This window comes from Corvus brachyrhynchos, unplaced genomic scaffold, assembly GCF_000691975.1.
Source record: "Corvus brachyrhynchos isolate BGI_N302 unplaced genomic scaffold, ASM69197v1 scaffold162, whole genome shotgun sequence".
NCBI classification, from domain to species: Eukaryota; Metazoa; Chordata; class Aves; order Passeriformes; family Corvidae; genus Corvus; species Corvus brachyrhynchos.
In genome coordinates, this window is record NW_008236696.1 from 6025675 (window position 1) to 6043472 (window position 17798).

Sequence of the window (17798 nt, forward strand, 5' to 3'; positions counted from 1 at the left end):
AGAAACCAGAAAATCAATGGTGTTTAACGAGGGCTTCCTGTGGCTGGCCCCACACACTCACCCGAGCCTGTCACTGACGCAACATTTATAGTTTTCAGCAAGGAGTTTGTTTTCCTGCCCATCCACCAATTCAAGTGCATAATCTTTGCTCGTGGGAGCCCTGGGACATGCCAGGCCATATTTGGAAATACAGCAACTGGATTTCTGCCTCTCAGTGAGAAACTTGTACATCCATTCAGGCACTTTAGCCAAGGAACCTGAGAACTTCACCATTTATTGCCTGGAACAGATCTACTACTATCATTGCGTTGGGCTCAGAGGGCACCACAGAGCCCATGACTAGAGTGTCTTTAAATTCTGCTAAGAGCTGCTGGGAAGACAAGACAACTTTAGGAAGCAGAGCAGTAGCTCTGTTTTGACAAATCCTGGCACCCTGAGGTCAAGTAGATGATAGCTTTGTTATGTAAACTACTTGCCCCTCTGGAACCATCTTTCAGGAGCTGACTAGTCCCTGTGACCCCTGCACTGCTCTCTGCCCAGCCAAGCTCTACTCAAGAGTAGTCAAGCCTGCCAGATTAGAGAGTAGATCCAGAACAACTGGGTCAGGCCTGACCCAAAAGAGTGAACTTGTGAACTTCTCCTAAGCTGCCAAACGCTTAAAATTAGAACAGAGTATGTTTCTAAATCTAACACACAAGCTGTCAAAGAGCTAAACCAAGAGTGCTGGGTGCTGATAACTGCTTCAGTTGGTACAAAGAGGCTATTCCTTTATTGGGATTAAAAAAGGTGATTCTGCACACTACACTGTACCTCAGGTCTTAATCATCAATGTACTCAAAGGGCTCTGGTGGTTCAGGTTCTTGCTCCTCTTCCTCGATCTTCGGACCATGAGCTGCCACGGGTTCAACCAGCTCCTCCATATCCTCACTGGTGTCCTTCAGGATGATGATGCCTCCAATGGAAAGCTGCAAGACAAGTGCCATGAGCATTTCGATCTGCTTGTCTCTGCCTCATGGTGGAGTGTTTGTGGCCACAGAGTCTATCCTAGGCCATATGAGACTCCTTGGCAGGAATGAGTGTCAGAGAGCAAAGCATCTGACACTCACCTGGATCTCTGTCTGATAAGGGCATGGAACAGGCAGAGTCTATCCAGGTTACTTTTTTTATTTCTTCTGTCTAGGTCTCAGTTCAATAGAAGGTGACATCTGGATTCACAGCTTTACCCCAGTGCCATTCTGGGGCTTTCCACATGAAAACTAATTGAACTGTAATTGCTTTCTAAGGCTCATCTTTTCAGGTTTACAATGCTTAGTGAAGCCTCTCTGTGTAGCTGCCTCCCAGGAGATTCTCTGAAACAGAGACTAATCTGATCACCAGCTTCCACCGAGTGAGGAATCCCATTAGCAGAACCTCACAAAAACAAAGGGGAATTAATTACAAAGATCACAACCAAACATCTCGGCAGGCTGAAGCACCTCTGGGACTGAAACACAAGGCGCAAAGAGGCAGTGCTGTGTCACGCCTGGCTGGGATCAGGGCTTTGGCCACAGCAGGATTTCAGGCTATAAACAGCATTTCAAAGAGGTCTTTTACTCTGGCATTCCCCAAAGCAGAGCAAAGGTCCAGAACGGCTCCATTCCAAGAGGTTCCGTGGTTCACACCCTAATCCCAGCAAAAACTGCACTGTTCTGTTCTCTTCAAAACCTATTTATGGGGCTTAAGGCAGGAAACTGAACCCCCCCAAGGACTCAGCTTCTTTTGAAACCGAGGCAAAGAGCTGTGTATGTCCACATTTCAGTGAGTGGACACTTCTGGAACACACAGCAGATCGTCCCAACCCAAACAGCAGTTGGGTCACCCCCTTTTGAAGGATAGAAACTAAAAAACCCTTCCACAGCTTTGCTAAAGGAGATGTTTCAAAAGCAACGGTGCACAGAGAATTCCAATGTGCTGATGGAATTCCAGGAAATCCATTTATTAAAAACATTACTATTTTCCTGGAAAAAGTATTACAACTACTGAACAGCATTTTCCCATGCATAATCCTGGAAATGGGAAAAGTCAAGGGTGTTATTTCTTGAACAAAAATAAAAGGCAGAAGACTTTGACTCAGGAGATTTACAGTTCAGGAGCCAGCTGATCAGATCTGCAATATATCTGAGCATCTCACCAAGAAGTTAGTTACCCCTTGGGCTTAGTGCTAACAGAACTTCTTCATTTTCCATCTGACAATCACAGCTGAAGGCACTTTTCTAAGGCCAGATGTAACTTAATAGGAAATACGTTCAATGAAAAACCCCTCTATTTAGGTATAAATCCCACTGCAGGATAATAAAGCTACAGCACAAGCCCTAATGTATTTCACTGCTTTGACAATGAAGCTATACAACTTCTCAGCCTATTTTAAAGATCATGGCTCAGTCTTTATGTTCCCAGCAACGTCATTAATACACAGAGTATGTCTGATTGGTTTTCATGCTGTGCATTTGACATATGTACAAGAAGAAACAAAATTAAAGCAGCATTAACATGGTGAAAAGGTTAGCAGTGGCTCTGACTTTCCCCCAACTAGAACTGCATGGGATCATTTGGAGAGAGGGACATTAAAAAAGGAAATATGACAACAGCAAAGCTGCAAATCTCTGCAACACATTCCAGTGCTGCACCAGCTGTGAGTTCTCATGAACACACAGAACTTCTGGGCCCTTACACACAAGCCCAGCACTAGGAAGGCTCTGCCAAGCATATGGACTGGGAAGGTGACACTTACTGGTTTGAAAGGCTGGTACCGGCAGCTCTCTGTCATAGTGAGAACTTTGAGCTGAGCAGGCATGACTCTGGCTGGGTTGTCCAAAAGCTGGAAGTTGGGTTCAGGCTCTTTTTTCTTTTCTTTTTCATCCTTCTTTTCATTCTCATCCTGTGGAGGGAGAAGAGAAGATCAACCTGATTTTAGCAGTAACCTCTAACCTTTCACAGTTAGTAGGGTAAGGTACAGTCAGGCAGCAATTCCAAAGTGTGGTGAGAAACCATTCTTCTGCTGAGGAACATGCTAATATTTATCTATCAGCTGGCACAGAAAATGCCAGCGTGGATCTAAGTGCTCTCAGCAAGGCAGTGCCTCACTCTCAGCTGCAGATGAAAGCAAGTTCAGCGAGAGGTGGCAGTGGAACAGTTTAACCTCTGCTTTCCCTTTCTCATACATTTTCTGTAAACTCACTCACCACTTTTTGTAACAACTGAAGATTCTTTAATATCATTACCGAGCATATGAAAATTGCCAAAAGCTGCCCTTGTATTTTTGCAGCTATAAAGCTATCACTGACATTTCACACTACTGGTAGTGACAGCAGTTCACCCAAAATGCCTTGACCTCAGCATCTCCCTAGGGAATTGCAGTGAATCCCTCCCTTACCAATGACTCAGCAGCTAGAGGGAAAAAACAGAAGGAAAAAAACCAGTATCCTTTACATACTTAAGAAGGTGGATCATGTCTTCCCTCTTGCTCAGAAACATCTGAGTAACAAACAAAAAAAACCACAGAAAAGATGGGAACCACCAACAGGAAACTATCGGGAACACCACTGAATGCATGGCACATCCTGTAACAGCAGACAGGACTTTGTCTGGCACAGCAGCTGCTTGTTGCTGTGCAGATCCCTTGGAAGCTATGGATTACTAGTCATATAACAGCCATAAGAGAAAAACAGGAAAGCAATGATACCTCTAAAACATAAGGACAATGACAAAACACTCAATTCAACCACAGCAGGTGGCAGCAAGCTCCTTTTTTGCTATCCTTGTTTTTCTGCTTGATTCAGCCAAGGAAACTTTTTAAAAGTCTGGACACACATGGACACAACACGTGAACCCCTTCTAATATATTGCTTCAACACCTGCATTTAACTATAGTTTGTAGCAATTTTAGAAGAAATATGCATATGTTCAACACATTTTGCTTAGTACATAGAACTGTAAGAATAATTCAAAGAAAAGGCAATGTTTGGTGACAAGGAAACTTGACAAAGGAGAAAAACCCCAAAACCCAGAGATTATACCTTGCTTGCATGAGATGATTAATTTTCTGGGCCAGCTGCATGACACTCAGTGCCTACAACATGGCCACACCTATGTAGGTCTAGGAAGGTTATTTTACACATAAACCTTTGATCTTACACAACATGTGTGGGGTTTGTTAGACTAAACTTTAAATTGAAGAGGCCAGAAGGGAAAGGACCTGGGGGTGCTGGCTGACCATGAGCCCGCGTGTACTCAGGTGGCCAAGAAAGTCAGTGGCATCCTGCCTTGTGTCAGCAATAGTGTGGCCATCAGGACCAGGGCAGTGACTGTCCCCTGTACTTGGGACTGGTGAGGTCACACCTCAAAGCCTGTGTTCAGTTTTGGGCCCCTCACTACAAGACAGACATTGAGGTGCTGGAGCATGTCCAGGAAAGGGCAACAGAACTGGGGAAGGGTCTGGAGCACAAGTCCTGTGAGGAGCAGCTGAGGGAGCTGGAGGGGCTCAGCCTGGAGAAAAGGCAGCTCAACGGGGACTTTATCACTCTCTACAACTCCCTGATAGGAGGGTGGAGATAGGTGGGGGTCATTCTCCCAGGTAACAAGACACAGGACAAGAGGAAATGACCTCAAGTCGTGCCAGGGAAGGTTTAGATTGAATATTAGAAAAAATTTCTTCTCCAAAAAGGTTGTCAGGCACTTGAAGAGGCTTCCCAGGGGAGTGGTGGAGTCACCATCCCTGGTGGTATTTAAAAGATGTGTAGATGTGGCACTCGGGGACATGGTTTGGTGGTGACCTTGGCATTGCTGGGGTTAAGTTTGACTTAGAGGTCTTTCCAACCTGAAGAATTCTATGGGTCCATAATGCACTTTCAGCTTACAGTTGTTTTTGGAATATTTGCATTTATGAGCAGGGCACAAAAGAAAGAGTCTTCTCTTAGTACTGAAAGAATTTTAGCTGGCATATGTTTTCCAAATTACAGCAACCACCAAAAATTCATTTCTCCATTACTCAGCTTGCTCCAGGTTGCCACATTATTCGCAGATGAGGATGACAACTTCCAGTGTCAGGTCTATGAGCTGAAAGAAATCATCAGAAGACCAAAGCAATCACCAGAACTACTGAGCAGCATATGGAACCTGTGCTCAAACCTCAGTTGCTTCTGAGCTGGGTGTGGATAAATGTTTGGCATTTTGATAGATGGCCAAAGCACATAAGAGACTGCTGCCAAATGGTGAACATTTCAGAATAGGAGGTTAAGCATGTGCAAAAACAGAAAGTTTAAACTCTCCAGTGCTCTCGAGGTGAATTAGACATGATCAAGCAACTGCTACAACACTCCTTTTTAAAAGGCCAGAGGTCCCAAGGACATGAAATTACTACAACTTTTTCTACATTAGTAAGAAAATTACATGGATAAGAGATAAAATTCCTCTGGGTCTAAAAACAGCAAGTAATGAAATAATACTCATAAGGTTCATGCAGTTAAAGGCACAAAAACTTGTCAAAACAAGCTTTTGCCATTAAGGAAGTCAGTTACTTAACAACACTGAGGAAGATTTATTTCTCAGAAATAACAGATTCACAATTAGTAGCACCTCTTGCTTTTAACAGTGCACACACACAGAATAAAGGTGCTAACCAGTGTCTGCAGCAATGTGTGTCAGTGCTTTGCTCGTAACACAGGTGGCGAGAGGATAGAGATGAGTGGGTGCCAACTTTCATGAGACACCTTCCACATTTATAAGGGTGGGGGGGAAGAGGAAATTTAAGTTTCAATGTGTGCACCCACCACTTCCATCTTTTCCTCTTCTTTCTTCTCTTTCTCCTTTTCCTTTTCCTTCTTCTTGGCTTTTGCAGTGATGGACAGCACAGCAGTGGAAACCTGGATATGGCAAGAGATGAGGCATTCAGTGTGACCCAACACTGTATACTGAGCTTCAGCCCCCCAGGCTGGAGACTTTTGGGAACAAATGGCAGCAGCTTTCTGAGAGGGTCAGGGAGCAAGAGCATTTGTCACGTTGCTGGTGAGAATAAATGTGGGTTCTTGGCACATTTTAACTTTTGGCCAGGGAAGTTTAAAGAGAAAAGATTTGCCCAATTCACATCCCATTCAAAGGCAAGAAAACAGCTATGAGCAGTGAGCTTTGCCTTTCATCAGAGTTAATTTCTGGATTCCCCAGTGGCTTGGAAATCTGTCCTGCCCAGCACTCAATTCTGGTAAAATGTTTTACAGTTTTCACACCCTGTCATTCATCAGCATGACATGCCTGAGGTCCCCACTGCTGCAATTGCTCCCTAAAGGCTGCTCTGCCTGCTGCTGCGCTCTGCTCAACAGCTTTTACCATCCTGTGCCAGGAGACAAATTGCTTCCACTATTGTCCTGCTTGTGATCCCACAGGTCTTATCTTCTCCTTTTCAATACCAAGATATTCCCAGTGCCACACTTACCTTTTTGCAATCCATGGAGCTGACAGCTATTATTCTAGCACATGGGCCCACTGCTCCTTCCATATGGGACTATTTGAGAGGTGTCCCACCTAATATTCTCAATGGTTGCACTGGAGCAGCACTTTGGAGCTCAAGTCACAGACAAGGACCCTGCTGTTCTGAGTGCTGCACATACAAGTCAGTAGGGCATGGAAAGCGGTTTTTTATTCAATACGTCTGCTTGACCACTTCAGACAAGGGAGGTTGCAGCAATTCAGTAGCAAATCACTTGTATGCCACAATCAGCAACAGTCCCAGGCACAGCAGGAAAATTTACTTAGAATTCTCTTTCAGAGACTACAGCACCTGCCAATTTTTCCTTTGCTCTTTAGATTCCCTGGTAGTACCACCAAAGTCAGTGTTTATACTAGGAGGGAGAAGGGGTTAGTCTTTACACAGAAAGCCAGCTCAAATACCTTTTCTTTCTCCTTTTCCTTTGGTACCTCAAGAGGCGGGGGGTAGGCAAATGTGGACGGTTTACAGTTGGACTTGTACTGGACTTTTGGCATCTAAGACAAAGAGTTTAAAATGATGTTAGAAAAGTGGGGAAAAATCCACAGCAGAATAATTACTTCAGCTTAATTTTCCTTCCAGCAGAGACAAACACAGATCCTCTAAAGAATACAAGCTTCCCCTTCTCCCTCTCCGGAAGCTGAGAAACTGTTATCAGTGGCAGTGGTTCAGCTAGAACAATGTTATTTAATTATTCTATAATTTGATTCTGGCAAGCTCTCCTAGCCCTCTCCATACACTCCATCCTATTCACACCATGCTTTGTTTCCATTGCTTCAAAGCTTTTGTGGTTTTGATGTTGTTGCTGTGTTTGTGTGTATCAACACAAAATTGGTTTAAGATCTAAGTGAAGATCTGCCCTGTCCATGCACGCGAGGGCAAACCAAGCAGTGACATTCCCTTCCTGCCAAAGGACTGTACATTTGGGGTGAGTTACCAGTGTCACATATTCTCTTACTCTTAGCTACTTAAGCAAGAGTAGAAAGCATCTTTTGACAGCCAACCTAAGTTCTTAAACACCCCCATGCTGCCACACCCAGAAGATTTTTTGTGGAACTTCCTATCTTAGTTGTTCAGCACAGGAGACCCAGCATAGTACACAGCTTAGAGGGGCTGTACCACAGCTGACAGCTGGAAGAACAGATGCGTAAGAGAAGTGCCAGTACCCATGGCTGCTCAGTTTAATGTTTACTCCCCAAGGAATCCAAACAAATCCTCTTTTCCCACTGCTAGCTTTCCTAGGGGAGAACATCACATAATTTATCTGGGAGGCCGGGGAGCAACAAGCTTTTTTTTTTTAAATAACCCTGACCTTCAAGAGTGATAATGGGGCAGTCTCTGCCCAAATACTCTGAACAGAGTTCCTTTCTTTTTAAGCTACTTTGAAGTAAAGAGGTCAGTGTCTGCTCTCTACATTTTTCTTGTCCCCATTCCCACCATCAGCTCTGCAATTTAAGCCTGTTTTTCAGATTTCTTCTATTTAGTACCTTTTCTGGCACAAGTAAGTGGAAAATGCAAAGAAAACCAACAAATCCATGCACACGCCTTGCAGACCACTCAAGGAGTCCAAGCAGCTTTTCAGTGTCTCTTCTCTCTTCTTGTTACGTACCTTAAGATCCTTGTTAAGGCCAATGACACAAGTTGGGGTGAACGCCAGTGACAAAAAGTGTGACAGGGGGAACCAAAACCAAAACTGGGTGAAGACCAGAACCCCCACCACAGAAGGCATGTGAGTATGTCCTGTCCTTGACTGCAGTGAAATGGTTACGTTATGGCCTCCTGTAAGGAATCATAAAAGTTAGTGAATTCATTCCTGGGTGCTCCACAAAGATACCTGAGCAATGCATCTCAAACAGTTGCTGTCAAAGGGTGGCAAGCCAGGCCACAATGCTGCCAGTTTCCTCCTCTGGAACACACCTCCCTCCTTTATTGTGAGCTCAGCTTACTCAGTAAAACAGATGTACAGCACAGAGACCACAGTGCTCTACAGTACCCAAACACAATCTTTCTTCCACACTCATTTTGCCAGGACACAGGTTAGACAGAAGTACAGGCAGTGAGTGGGGGAGAAAAAGGCAAACCTTTGCCATCAACGGTTTTAAAACACGGCATATAAATGATGCTCAAGACAAGGCTCAGGAGGAACACAGTACATATACAGCAGAACGTATAGAGATTTTTCTTTCTGTGACTGCCTCCCTGAACTATCAGTTATGCAGAAGAAATATGCCTAGGTTTTTATTCTACACCATCTCAGTAGAAAAAAATGTAAACAGCAGCAACTTCAGAAGTTGTTTCTAGACATTATCAATCTAAGCTGCACAGAGACAAGCTCCTGCAGCATTTGCAGCAAAATTACATCTCTGCCAGACAACCAAGTCTTAGATTTGTACTTGCAAAGCAGAGACCAAAACAGCTCCATATGTTGATGTAATGCAGAAACATCCAGCTAGAAACAAAATTGAAAGACTGGACTTGCAGACAGACTGAGAAAGTGTTAATCTGATCTTCCATCTTCTGATGAACACAGTGAATTGAGTTGAAGAGGGCACCAGGCAAGTCCATTACCGCTGACAAGACCCGGGGCAGGGAGGTTAACTTTGTTAAAATACAAACACCCACTGGTTGCAAAGTCAGGCCACTTTGTAGCTGAAAATCCCAAACTGGAGTAGCTTTTCCCTGCCTCACACAAACAGCCACCTCAGCAGGGCCACGCAGCAATGGAGCTGTCTGAGTTTTAAAAACAAACAGAATTCTCTTTTCCTGCCAAAACTAATGAAAGCCCTGACTGAAGCAGTACTGTCATCTTGGGTATCTGTCAGGGTTAGTCCCAGGAGAGGCAGTGGAAGGTGGGACATTTTGATGCCAGTCTGTAGGATGTTCTGCATATATTCTACCTCCTTCCTCCTCCTTTTGTGGTAGCAATAGATCTCCTGCTGTTTGACAGGAAAACTCCTTCCTGCTATTTCTTTGAAGAAAGACAAAGATAAGGTCTTGTCTTTTTCTACTGCTACTCTGCTCTGCTGCTGATAGCAATCTCTTGCCCTTTCACCTGAATTTGCCACAGCACTGTGGAGGGATTGCCTGAGGTCTTGTGCTATCCTTAAACATGGCGAGCACACTCAAATTTCTGGTCTTCTCCCCCATCTTCACTTTGAAATTTATTTTACTGCATCACTGTTTAAGGACCAGGCCTTGATTATCTGCAGATATTCTGAATCAAGCAGCTGACTGAATGTTGCACAAGCAGCTTAACTGGGCTTTATCAAACTTTTGTACTTTAATTTTCAGAATTTTAACCTATAATTCAGAATTAGAACCTATAATTATCCAATCTCTGGTATTTCCTGAACAAGCAACAGATTTAATATTCAAAAGATGCTGTCATGCTACTTCTTTCTGCTGTTTTATACCCACAAACAGCCCACCCTCACTCCCAGGATTTTGCAGGGAGCAGGAAAGGTGGGGAGACATAATACTGCACAATTGTGATTTATCTTCATGATTAAATAACACCCCTGACTGCCTGGAAGGGAACACATTCCAGATCTTTGGCTGGATGAATAAAAGCTGTGACATGATGCCTGGAAAAAAAAATTCAAAAAGCACAAAAGAAAAAATGCAGGGATCTTTGGGTAGTACTATAAGGTCAATCTCCCAAAATTCACACTGCCACTGGGGCAAGGGGGGGTTGGGGAAACCCCCCAATCCCTAAGTTAAATTTTGTGTCTACTTTTTTCTTATTTTATTAAAGTAAAAATGTAGCTGCTGAAGCTTATCAATTAGGCAATGACCAAGTTCTTCATTTCCACTTCAGTGCTCCCAGGGTACCCCACTCCTTCCATTAAACTACCAGCATAAATGGTTGCCTCATTGTCAGAGCAAAAATCCCACTTCCAGTGCCTCATTTCCCAGTCATGTACTGGAAATCTTGCACTTCTAATAAAACCCTGTCATTGGAAGAGAACTGGACTTTTTTCCTTCCCCCCTACCCCCCAAAAAAAGACCCAACAAAAAACTAAATTCAATTGCCCCAACTGTGGCAGATAACACAAAGAACCTTTTCTTCCTGGTAGTGATAATTAAATTCTATAACTCATTGTTTCAGATAAGCACTTCCAGTTGTATAGGAAAGATAAAAAGAATTTTTTCTTTTAGGAGGCTCTAATGAAAGTGGCAATAGGTTAAGAAAAGGAGTTCACAGCCTTCCTGGAGTCTCTCAGCAAGAAATAAAGAGGTTAAAGTTGGCACAAATTCCCATGAAGTTTATTAAAACTGGACATTTCTGGTTTCCCAGTCATTATACAATACATGAGTGACACAGAAAGCAAATAAGATTTTAGTTGCATTTTTATGATTTAATCTTAAGGGTCAGAGCTCAGAACAGGTCTGCACTGCTGAGAAAAATCCCAGAGGCAGCTAGTGTCTGCCTTCCCAGCAAAAGAGTATGAGTATGGGAATGACCAAAATTATTCTAACAGTCTCATGCCAAGAACATTGCTCAGTCTGAGCTCCAGGAGAGGCACCCAGGAGGCAAGAACGCAGTGCCTGTTACTTTCCTCTCTGAGCAGGCCTGGTCATCTGTGACAGAGCAGCCTGACAGTCACAGGCCCACCAGGAAAGCTTTTTGAACCTGCTTTCATGCAGACAGGTGCAGGCAGCACTCCGTTCTCCCCCACCACACAGCCTGGAGATGCAGAGATTTCATACAGACACTGTACCCACACTGCAGGGCGCTGCGCCTAAGCCACGCCACAGAGACAAATTTGGGGCTCCTTTGCTTATGGACTGCAGGACTAATCTTGATCTCAGGAGTACAGGAAAAAACAGCTTGTTTCTGCCTATCACAGAGGATAAGGATGTGCATGGCAAGAGAAGGCCTCAGCACAAGAGACCAGATGGGAAAAACTGTGATTGGAAACTTGGAAAAGAGGTGCCATTGACAGACACAGCATTGTGCAGGTGTTACCTCAGCAGATTTCCAAATTTCTGGAGCAGGTGATGATTTAAAAAAATAAAGAAGCAACCTATCATGCTATAATAAATCAACATTCAGGGTGACAAAACAACTTAAAGAAAAACTATTGTATTTGTCCAGACTTCTGGACATGAATTCTGCCCCAATGACTGGGCTGAGTCTCTCCTAACAGAAACATGCTGATATAAGCTGAAACTACAAAACAGGGTTTATTTCTTTAATTAGCTGAAATTCCTTGAAATCTGAGATTTCTTGCTGCTATGACATGAGAGGCATAAAACCAGCACCTCATCTCCCAAACGAAATTTGCTGTTACAGTGATTGCAACCAAACAAGTTTAAGAAATTTTGACAGCTTTAAATGTTTGGGGAATTACCTGCATCCAAAATGCCTTGTGCCAGGATTGCTCCAAACTTTGCCATAACATCATCATGCTTATCATTGATCACTTTGGAATAGAGCTGCCTGAACTGGCTGACCTGGATAAAAATAATGAAAAGGAGGAAAAAGAGAGAGAGATTATAAAACTGACTGCATGAGTCAAATATTCCATCTTTAAGGGAAGCATCCTCGATTTCTGCATCCTACGATGACGTTTGCATTTTCAATAGCTTTAGTCACTGGTGTTACAAGTCACCCCATTAATAATTAATTACAGAGATTTTCCCCACTTGAAGATATCCATATACTGATTTTAAAATATTCAGGATGGACGTGCATTTCCAAACCATATTTTGCAAACCTTATAGGACTACCCTGAGAATCTCTGGAGTGTCACTGGAATAAAAGACCAATTGATGAGTTTGTAGCAAGAACTACTCTGTGTTCTTAGGTGACTGACACTGCACTTTAATAAATTTCCTCCATTTCCTATTGCTGAAATCCTCCAACTTATTCCATTATTTCTGTACAATATTTCTGCTGTATTGATAACGCCCCTATGATGCATCATCAGCAAATTTTGCTACTGTACTCCTACCTTTTAACTGAGAATCATTAAAGAAAATATTTAATACAGTAACAGTTTATGCCATGGTATGTTCACCGCAATATCTTAAGTACACAGTAAAGGAAACTGCTAAATCTTTGCTTATGGCTTGAGTGGTTCAGGAAGGTATTAACCTCATATGGAGCCAATGCTCCATCTCTTTGGAGAAAGTGATGGGGCAACTCATCTCCTACAAAATGGAGCAAGATGTCAACAGCCAGCCATTTCTTAAGCTGTTGAAGCAAAACCTGCCAGAGTTTGTCTAGTAAAGCCCTTTTGTCCCCTATTATTTTTCCTTCAAACCACAGCAACAAGCACAACCCAAAGTACTGTGTAAGTTTATTTCATATGCTATGAAACCCACAAGCTTTGTTTCTCCCTTGAAATCTTCAAGCACTTCAAAAATTCTACAGCATTTGGAAATGCTACCAAGAAATTTATTTGGGCAACTTCCAGGAGGAACACTAAAATATAGACAATGATTAATTTCATCTTTCTAACAAAATACACAACCCATTCTGATAATTAGTGCTGGCCAAAATGACATGGCACTGAGTTCAAATGAAGCCAAACACAGAACCTTGGAAACAGTGAGGAAACAACAGAGACTTTGAGATATAAGAACGATACAACACCATTTCCTACCTCAAAGCCTGTCATTTATCAGGCTGTTTACCACTTCTCCCTCCACCAGTCAATATTCATGCACATAAAGCCCAGGAGATTGTCAAGAACAAGATTTTATAAACAGTTAATTACAGGAAATATTGGCAGGTGATGTGCACAATGCTTCTGGCAAATGCAAGCTCTTAAGAATAAGAGCATTAATAAAATCTAATAAAACAGGTTTTAAACTGTTTGCATGTTCTATCTATCTTCTTCAAAAGATGAAGTTATTCTGCATACACTTGCCCTCTTGAAGGAGTGTGCAGAAACATCTCACAGTATCAGGCTTTCGTAAAGTAAAGGTGCAACTAGAATATTGCAAAAATCATTCTTGCACCCTAGCAAGACCTAGCATTTCATCTAAACCACAGAAACAAATTCTCAACAACAATCTGGTCCTGGTTTCTTCACATCTTGAAGACAATAGGCCAATATGACTGAAGGAGGATGGAAGAAAAGGCTTGACCTTGTTTATTATTTTCTCATTTTGCCAAGATGACTATCCTAACACAAAACCAGGAATTGAATTTACTTTTTCAAGTAGTTCGACACTTAGTTTTGTCTCCAAAACTGCTGACTTAATTGCCCTGCAGGTCACAAACACTTAATGAAGTTGTCATTGATTTCTGTTATGATGACTTCATCACATCTGTAATTTAGGATTCCATTTCACAAAATAAACTTGTTAATATTTTATATCCAGCACTAATACAGTTCTTAAATGTATCAACAGAGGCCAAGAAAAATCTTGTTGGCTGCACATGGAGGAATTGTTTCAACTCCAAAGAGACCAAACCACCTTTACTCAACACCTGCTACCCCTTTATGGACTTTAAACAACTTTCAAGTTCAAGGAGCGTTCATGTAATTACAATTCCTTATTTCACAATTCTTTATTTAAACTTTTTATTTAAATTTAAACTCTTTGAATTATTCATTTAAACAAGATTGAGCACAACAAAGAGGAGGACAAACACATTGAGAAGATCACAGTGAAGTTATTTCAAAGGCATACTTTTACCCTTTTCTCACAACAAAAATGGCTATTTTAAAACCAAAATACTTTGATTCTTAAATCTCTGTTTATTCCTGGCATTTCAGCATTGCAATGCTCAAAACCCTGATAGCAGTTAATTCCCGAAAAAATCCTAAACTGTTTAAGGAAGATTGTTTGCTACTGTCTTCACCCCAAATGATCAGCAGAGGATTGAAAGTATTTCTAACCCAAAGCTCACAAGTAAGAAGTTTACTGAAAAAAAAATATAAAATCCCAGAACAGACAAAACTGAGCAGCAATGACAGAAAGCTGGCCAGGCTCTATGACCCACTCTTTATTAAAATCACCATCTTTCACACGCAAAGCATCTCCAAAGATTTACAAGCAGTGAGATGATGATACATGTAATTTAGCTTCTTTGTAACCCATCAAGACCATACAGCTTGTGGGATACAAAAATCATCACACTCCTCTTCCTAGCTGCTTATTCAGCAATGCAAATACCCACATCCATCACATTAGACCCTTTGGCACAGTGTCCAATGTGTCACTCAGGAATCTAATCCGATCAAAATATGTCCCTGCAATCCAAAAATGGCTCCTTTTCTGAACTCCACCCTTTCACATCAGAGTTGAGTAATTTTTTTTTCAGACTGGCAGAGAGCTCCAAAAAAAGTTTCCCATGGATAATAAACAACTTAATTGGCAGCATATCCCCCAAAATATTCCTTTTACTTTTGAGCAAGAAACCATAATGGTTATAATCAACTTTTGGGGTATTTATAACAAGCAAAATTTGTATATTCTGTGCTTAGTTCCTAAATTGGCAGAATATTTCAGGTTTTATTTATTATTTTGTAATCTGGAATTCTGGGGGTTGTTTCTGTTTGGTTTTTAATATCTGTAGTGCTTCTATGACTAGACAATGAATTGCCTTCTGTATCTATATCAGGTAACAATTTGGCATCAAGCCGTTTCAGTTTCTGGCCCCATTTTTAAACAAGCCACTGACCCCCACACTATACATCTCCTCCTGTATTTGCTGGCCAACTATTTTAACTACCCTTTTATCAAGCAGAAGCATCACACATAACTTGGAAGCCAAGGTTTCCAGGCCTCTTTGGGGAAAGAGATCTGCCTTATTACACACCTCAAATAATCTGTGTTTTCACTAGCTGTTTTCCTACTCACATATTTCTTTAGGACAAACAGAGTCTTTCACCTATTATCTCAAAAAGCCAGAAACTCCAACAGGCAGCCTCAGCAAGTGATCCACATTTTAGGATGTCTGACTGATTCAGAGCAGATTGCAATGCCCATTCCAAGAGGATTAGGGTGCTTTGAAAACTAAAATGAATGGATTCTCATAATGTTCTTTCATATATAGAAGTATCATCCTTAATTCTTTCAGGTAGGAAACTGAGGCATGGCAGAGCTATACAGTTTGTCCAGTATTAGAGCGACACAGAATAATTAAATCTGATCTTCTGTATTGAGGCCTGGCATTCCAATCACCTGACCAAGGAACAAACAATAAAAACAACAATTAATTTCTTTCCACAGAGAGATGAAATTCAACTTCACATTACAGAAACTCTGTATTTTGGAAGACAAGGGGATCCAACAAAAGTCTAGTGTCCTCCACTGGCTTATTCAAGTGAACTACTATTCTTGGCTTATTCACTTGAACTACAATTCTGATAATATAAACAACATTCCCAGAATCTGCTCAGTGAAAACTAACATTTTTCTTCCTATTTTTTTTTTTAAATAATTTGAAGGAACAAACTGTCTGCCAGCAAATTTTCATGTTCCATGACTTGGAAATAGCCAAACACCTGTATTTGTAGATTTCCTTCTCTGACTTTCCCAAGTAAAATTTTCCACTGGACACAGAGGGTTTTTTCCTTCTTCTCATCTAAATGAAGTAAAAAGTGGCTGTTTTTATCACAGTTCAATTTCTAAAATGACATCAATAAAAGCAACCCATATACAGCAGATGAGCAGCAAAGTACCAGCTACTGCTGTGCCTCACCACTCACCAGAGCAGGTGAAATGTGGAACCTCAGAGCTTCTCCTAATGCGGACTTTTAGTCTGTACAAATGTTTGCATATCATCACCTGTCACACATTCACAGGGAACCTCCTTTTAAAAGCTAAACACAGCATATGCAAACCTTTTCGCCTTATGAGCAGAAAACTCCATTAAAAATGGAGTATTTGCTATAAACTCACTAAGCCAGCTCTGAAGCTGTTTCACCTGAAAAATGTAAGACTAACTACAAAGGAAACATTGTTCTTACAGGACCTCTCTGCATGGTGACCACATCCAAATCTAAGCTTACTATCATCAAAACCAATCTCTTCACAGTCACTTTCCTATCATTACAAGATGCTTTGAGGGCTTTCAAGGAAGAGCATTTATTCTTGTAGTGCCCAGGGTTAGAATGCTGCCATCCACCAGGCATGTTCCCATCATTCAGAGCACATGCTCTGATCCAAGCAGGAGCTTTCCACTGCACATTCAGCTCTGGCTCTTTACAAGACATGTGCAGTCTCTTGCCAATGCTTAAATGCAGTGCCAAGCACTAAGATTTGGCATCCAAGACAATTTTCCCACCTAACAGGCTGGTATGTGAGGTGTGACACACTACCTTTGGGCACGTGATCTCAGTCTGCTGGATCATGATAAGGGCAGATGCAATGAGAGCTCCTTGACGCACATAGTTCACGGGATCATTTGTCATTGGCTCAAGCAAATTGATTGCTTCCTAAGAGAAATGAAGAAATACAAAGTCACAGTTAATACTACTATTTTTAGTATGCCAGGTTTCAATTCTCCAGTGGAAGGTTATCAGATTGATGCTATCAGATATACTTTTTATAATGTTTTGCCTAATCTTGGCAAATGAAGCAGAAACCTGTATTTCTGTAGATTTTAATCTAAAAATTGGGAAGAAAAAGAAAATAAACACTAAAAACAAGTGATGAATGGGTGGAACAAGATCTACCTGCAGAAATAGGGCAACAGCTAAACAATAGGTATAAGCAACAGATGCATTCATCACATTAGATTCCAAATTCTTGGCCTTAATTGTTAGAACCTGTAGCATTTAGCATCATTTAGGTAATCTCTTGTTCGGAGTGCTCTCGTGTCCATACTTAAACTGAGGACATGAGCAAATGCAGTTGAGTGCCGAGTGCAAGAGACTCCCAGTTCAGACCCCTCTTGGTGTTACTTCCATTATGGTGAGGCTTTTAAAAACAAGTTCATTTTATACAGAACATTATTTCAAAGAACCACTTCTAAAATAGCATTATGCCTTCACTAAGACTGCTTTTGTCATCTGAGCTAAGTTGGAGGCTGTGCTTCTTCACCTGAAGGTGACTCATTCACTCTTTGGCAAGCATTCAGTACCATGGATGAAACACGCATTATGACAAAAAGCTGAACTTTTTGATCTCCAAAATTGAATATATTTGGGCCTTCAAAACCTGCTAATAGAAGCTCTGGAAGGCATGTGTCTGTGTAATCAGATGGTTTAGGTCATCACACAATGCATCTGGAAATAAAACAAGACTAATTTTTGCGACTAAAAGCATTTCCACTTAAATTAACTTGTCAGATGCAGCAGATTAAAAATAACTAACT

At 41.6% G+C, this 17798-nt stretch overlaps 1 protein-coding gene across 1 annotated transcript in view; it reads right to left on the minus strand.

Annotated features, from left to right (window-relative positions):
• The window catches only part of PSMD1 (proteasome 26S subunit, non-ATPase 1), a 61844-nt gene that overhangs the window by 437 nt on the left and 43609 nt on the right, over nucleotides 1–17798 (minus strand). Inside the window, exons 17-23 of the mRNA XM_017727017.1 lie at nucleotides 16801–16917; nucleotides 11872–11974; nucleotides 8127–8296; nucleotides 6922–7014; nucleotides 5808–5900; nucleotides 2771–2917; nucleotides 811–965 (exon numbers count right to left, since the gene is read on the minus strand). Of these exons, the coding sequence (XP_017582506.1) occupies nucleotides 819–965; nucleotides 2771–2917; nucleotides 5808–5900; nucleotides 6922–7014; nucleotides 8127–8296; nucleotides 11872–11974; nucleotides 16801–16917 (870 nt within the window). The 3' untranslated portion in view covers nucleotides 811–818. The remainder of the gene's footprint in view (nucleotides 1–810; nucleotides 966–2770; nucleotides 2918–5807; nucleotides 5901–6921; nucleotides 7015–8126; nucleotides 8297–11871; nucleotides 11975–16800; nucleotides 16918–17798) is intronic.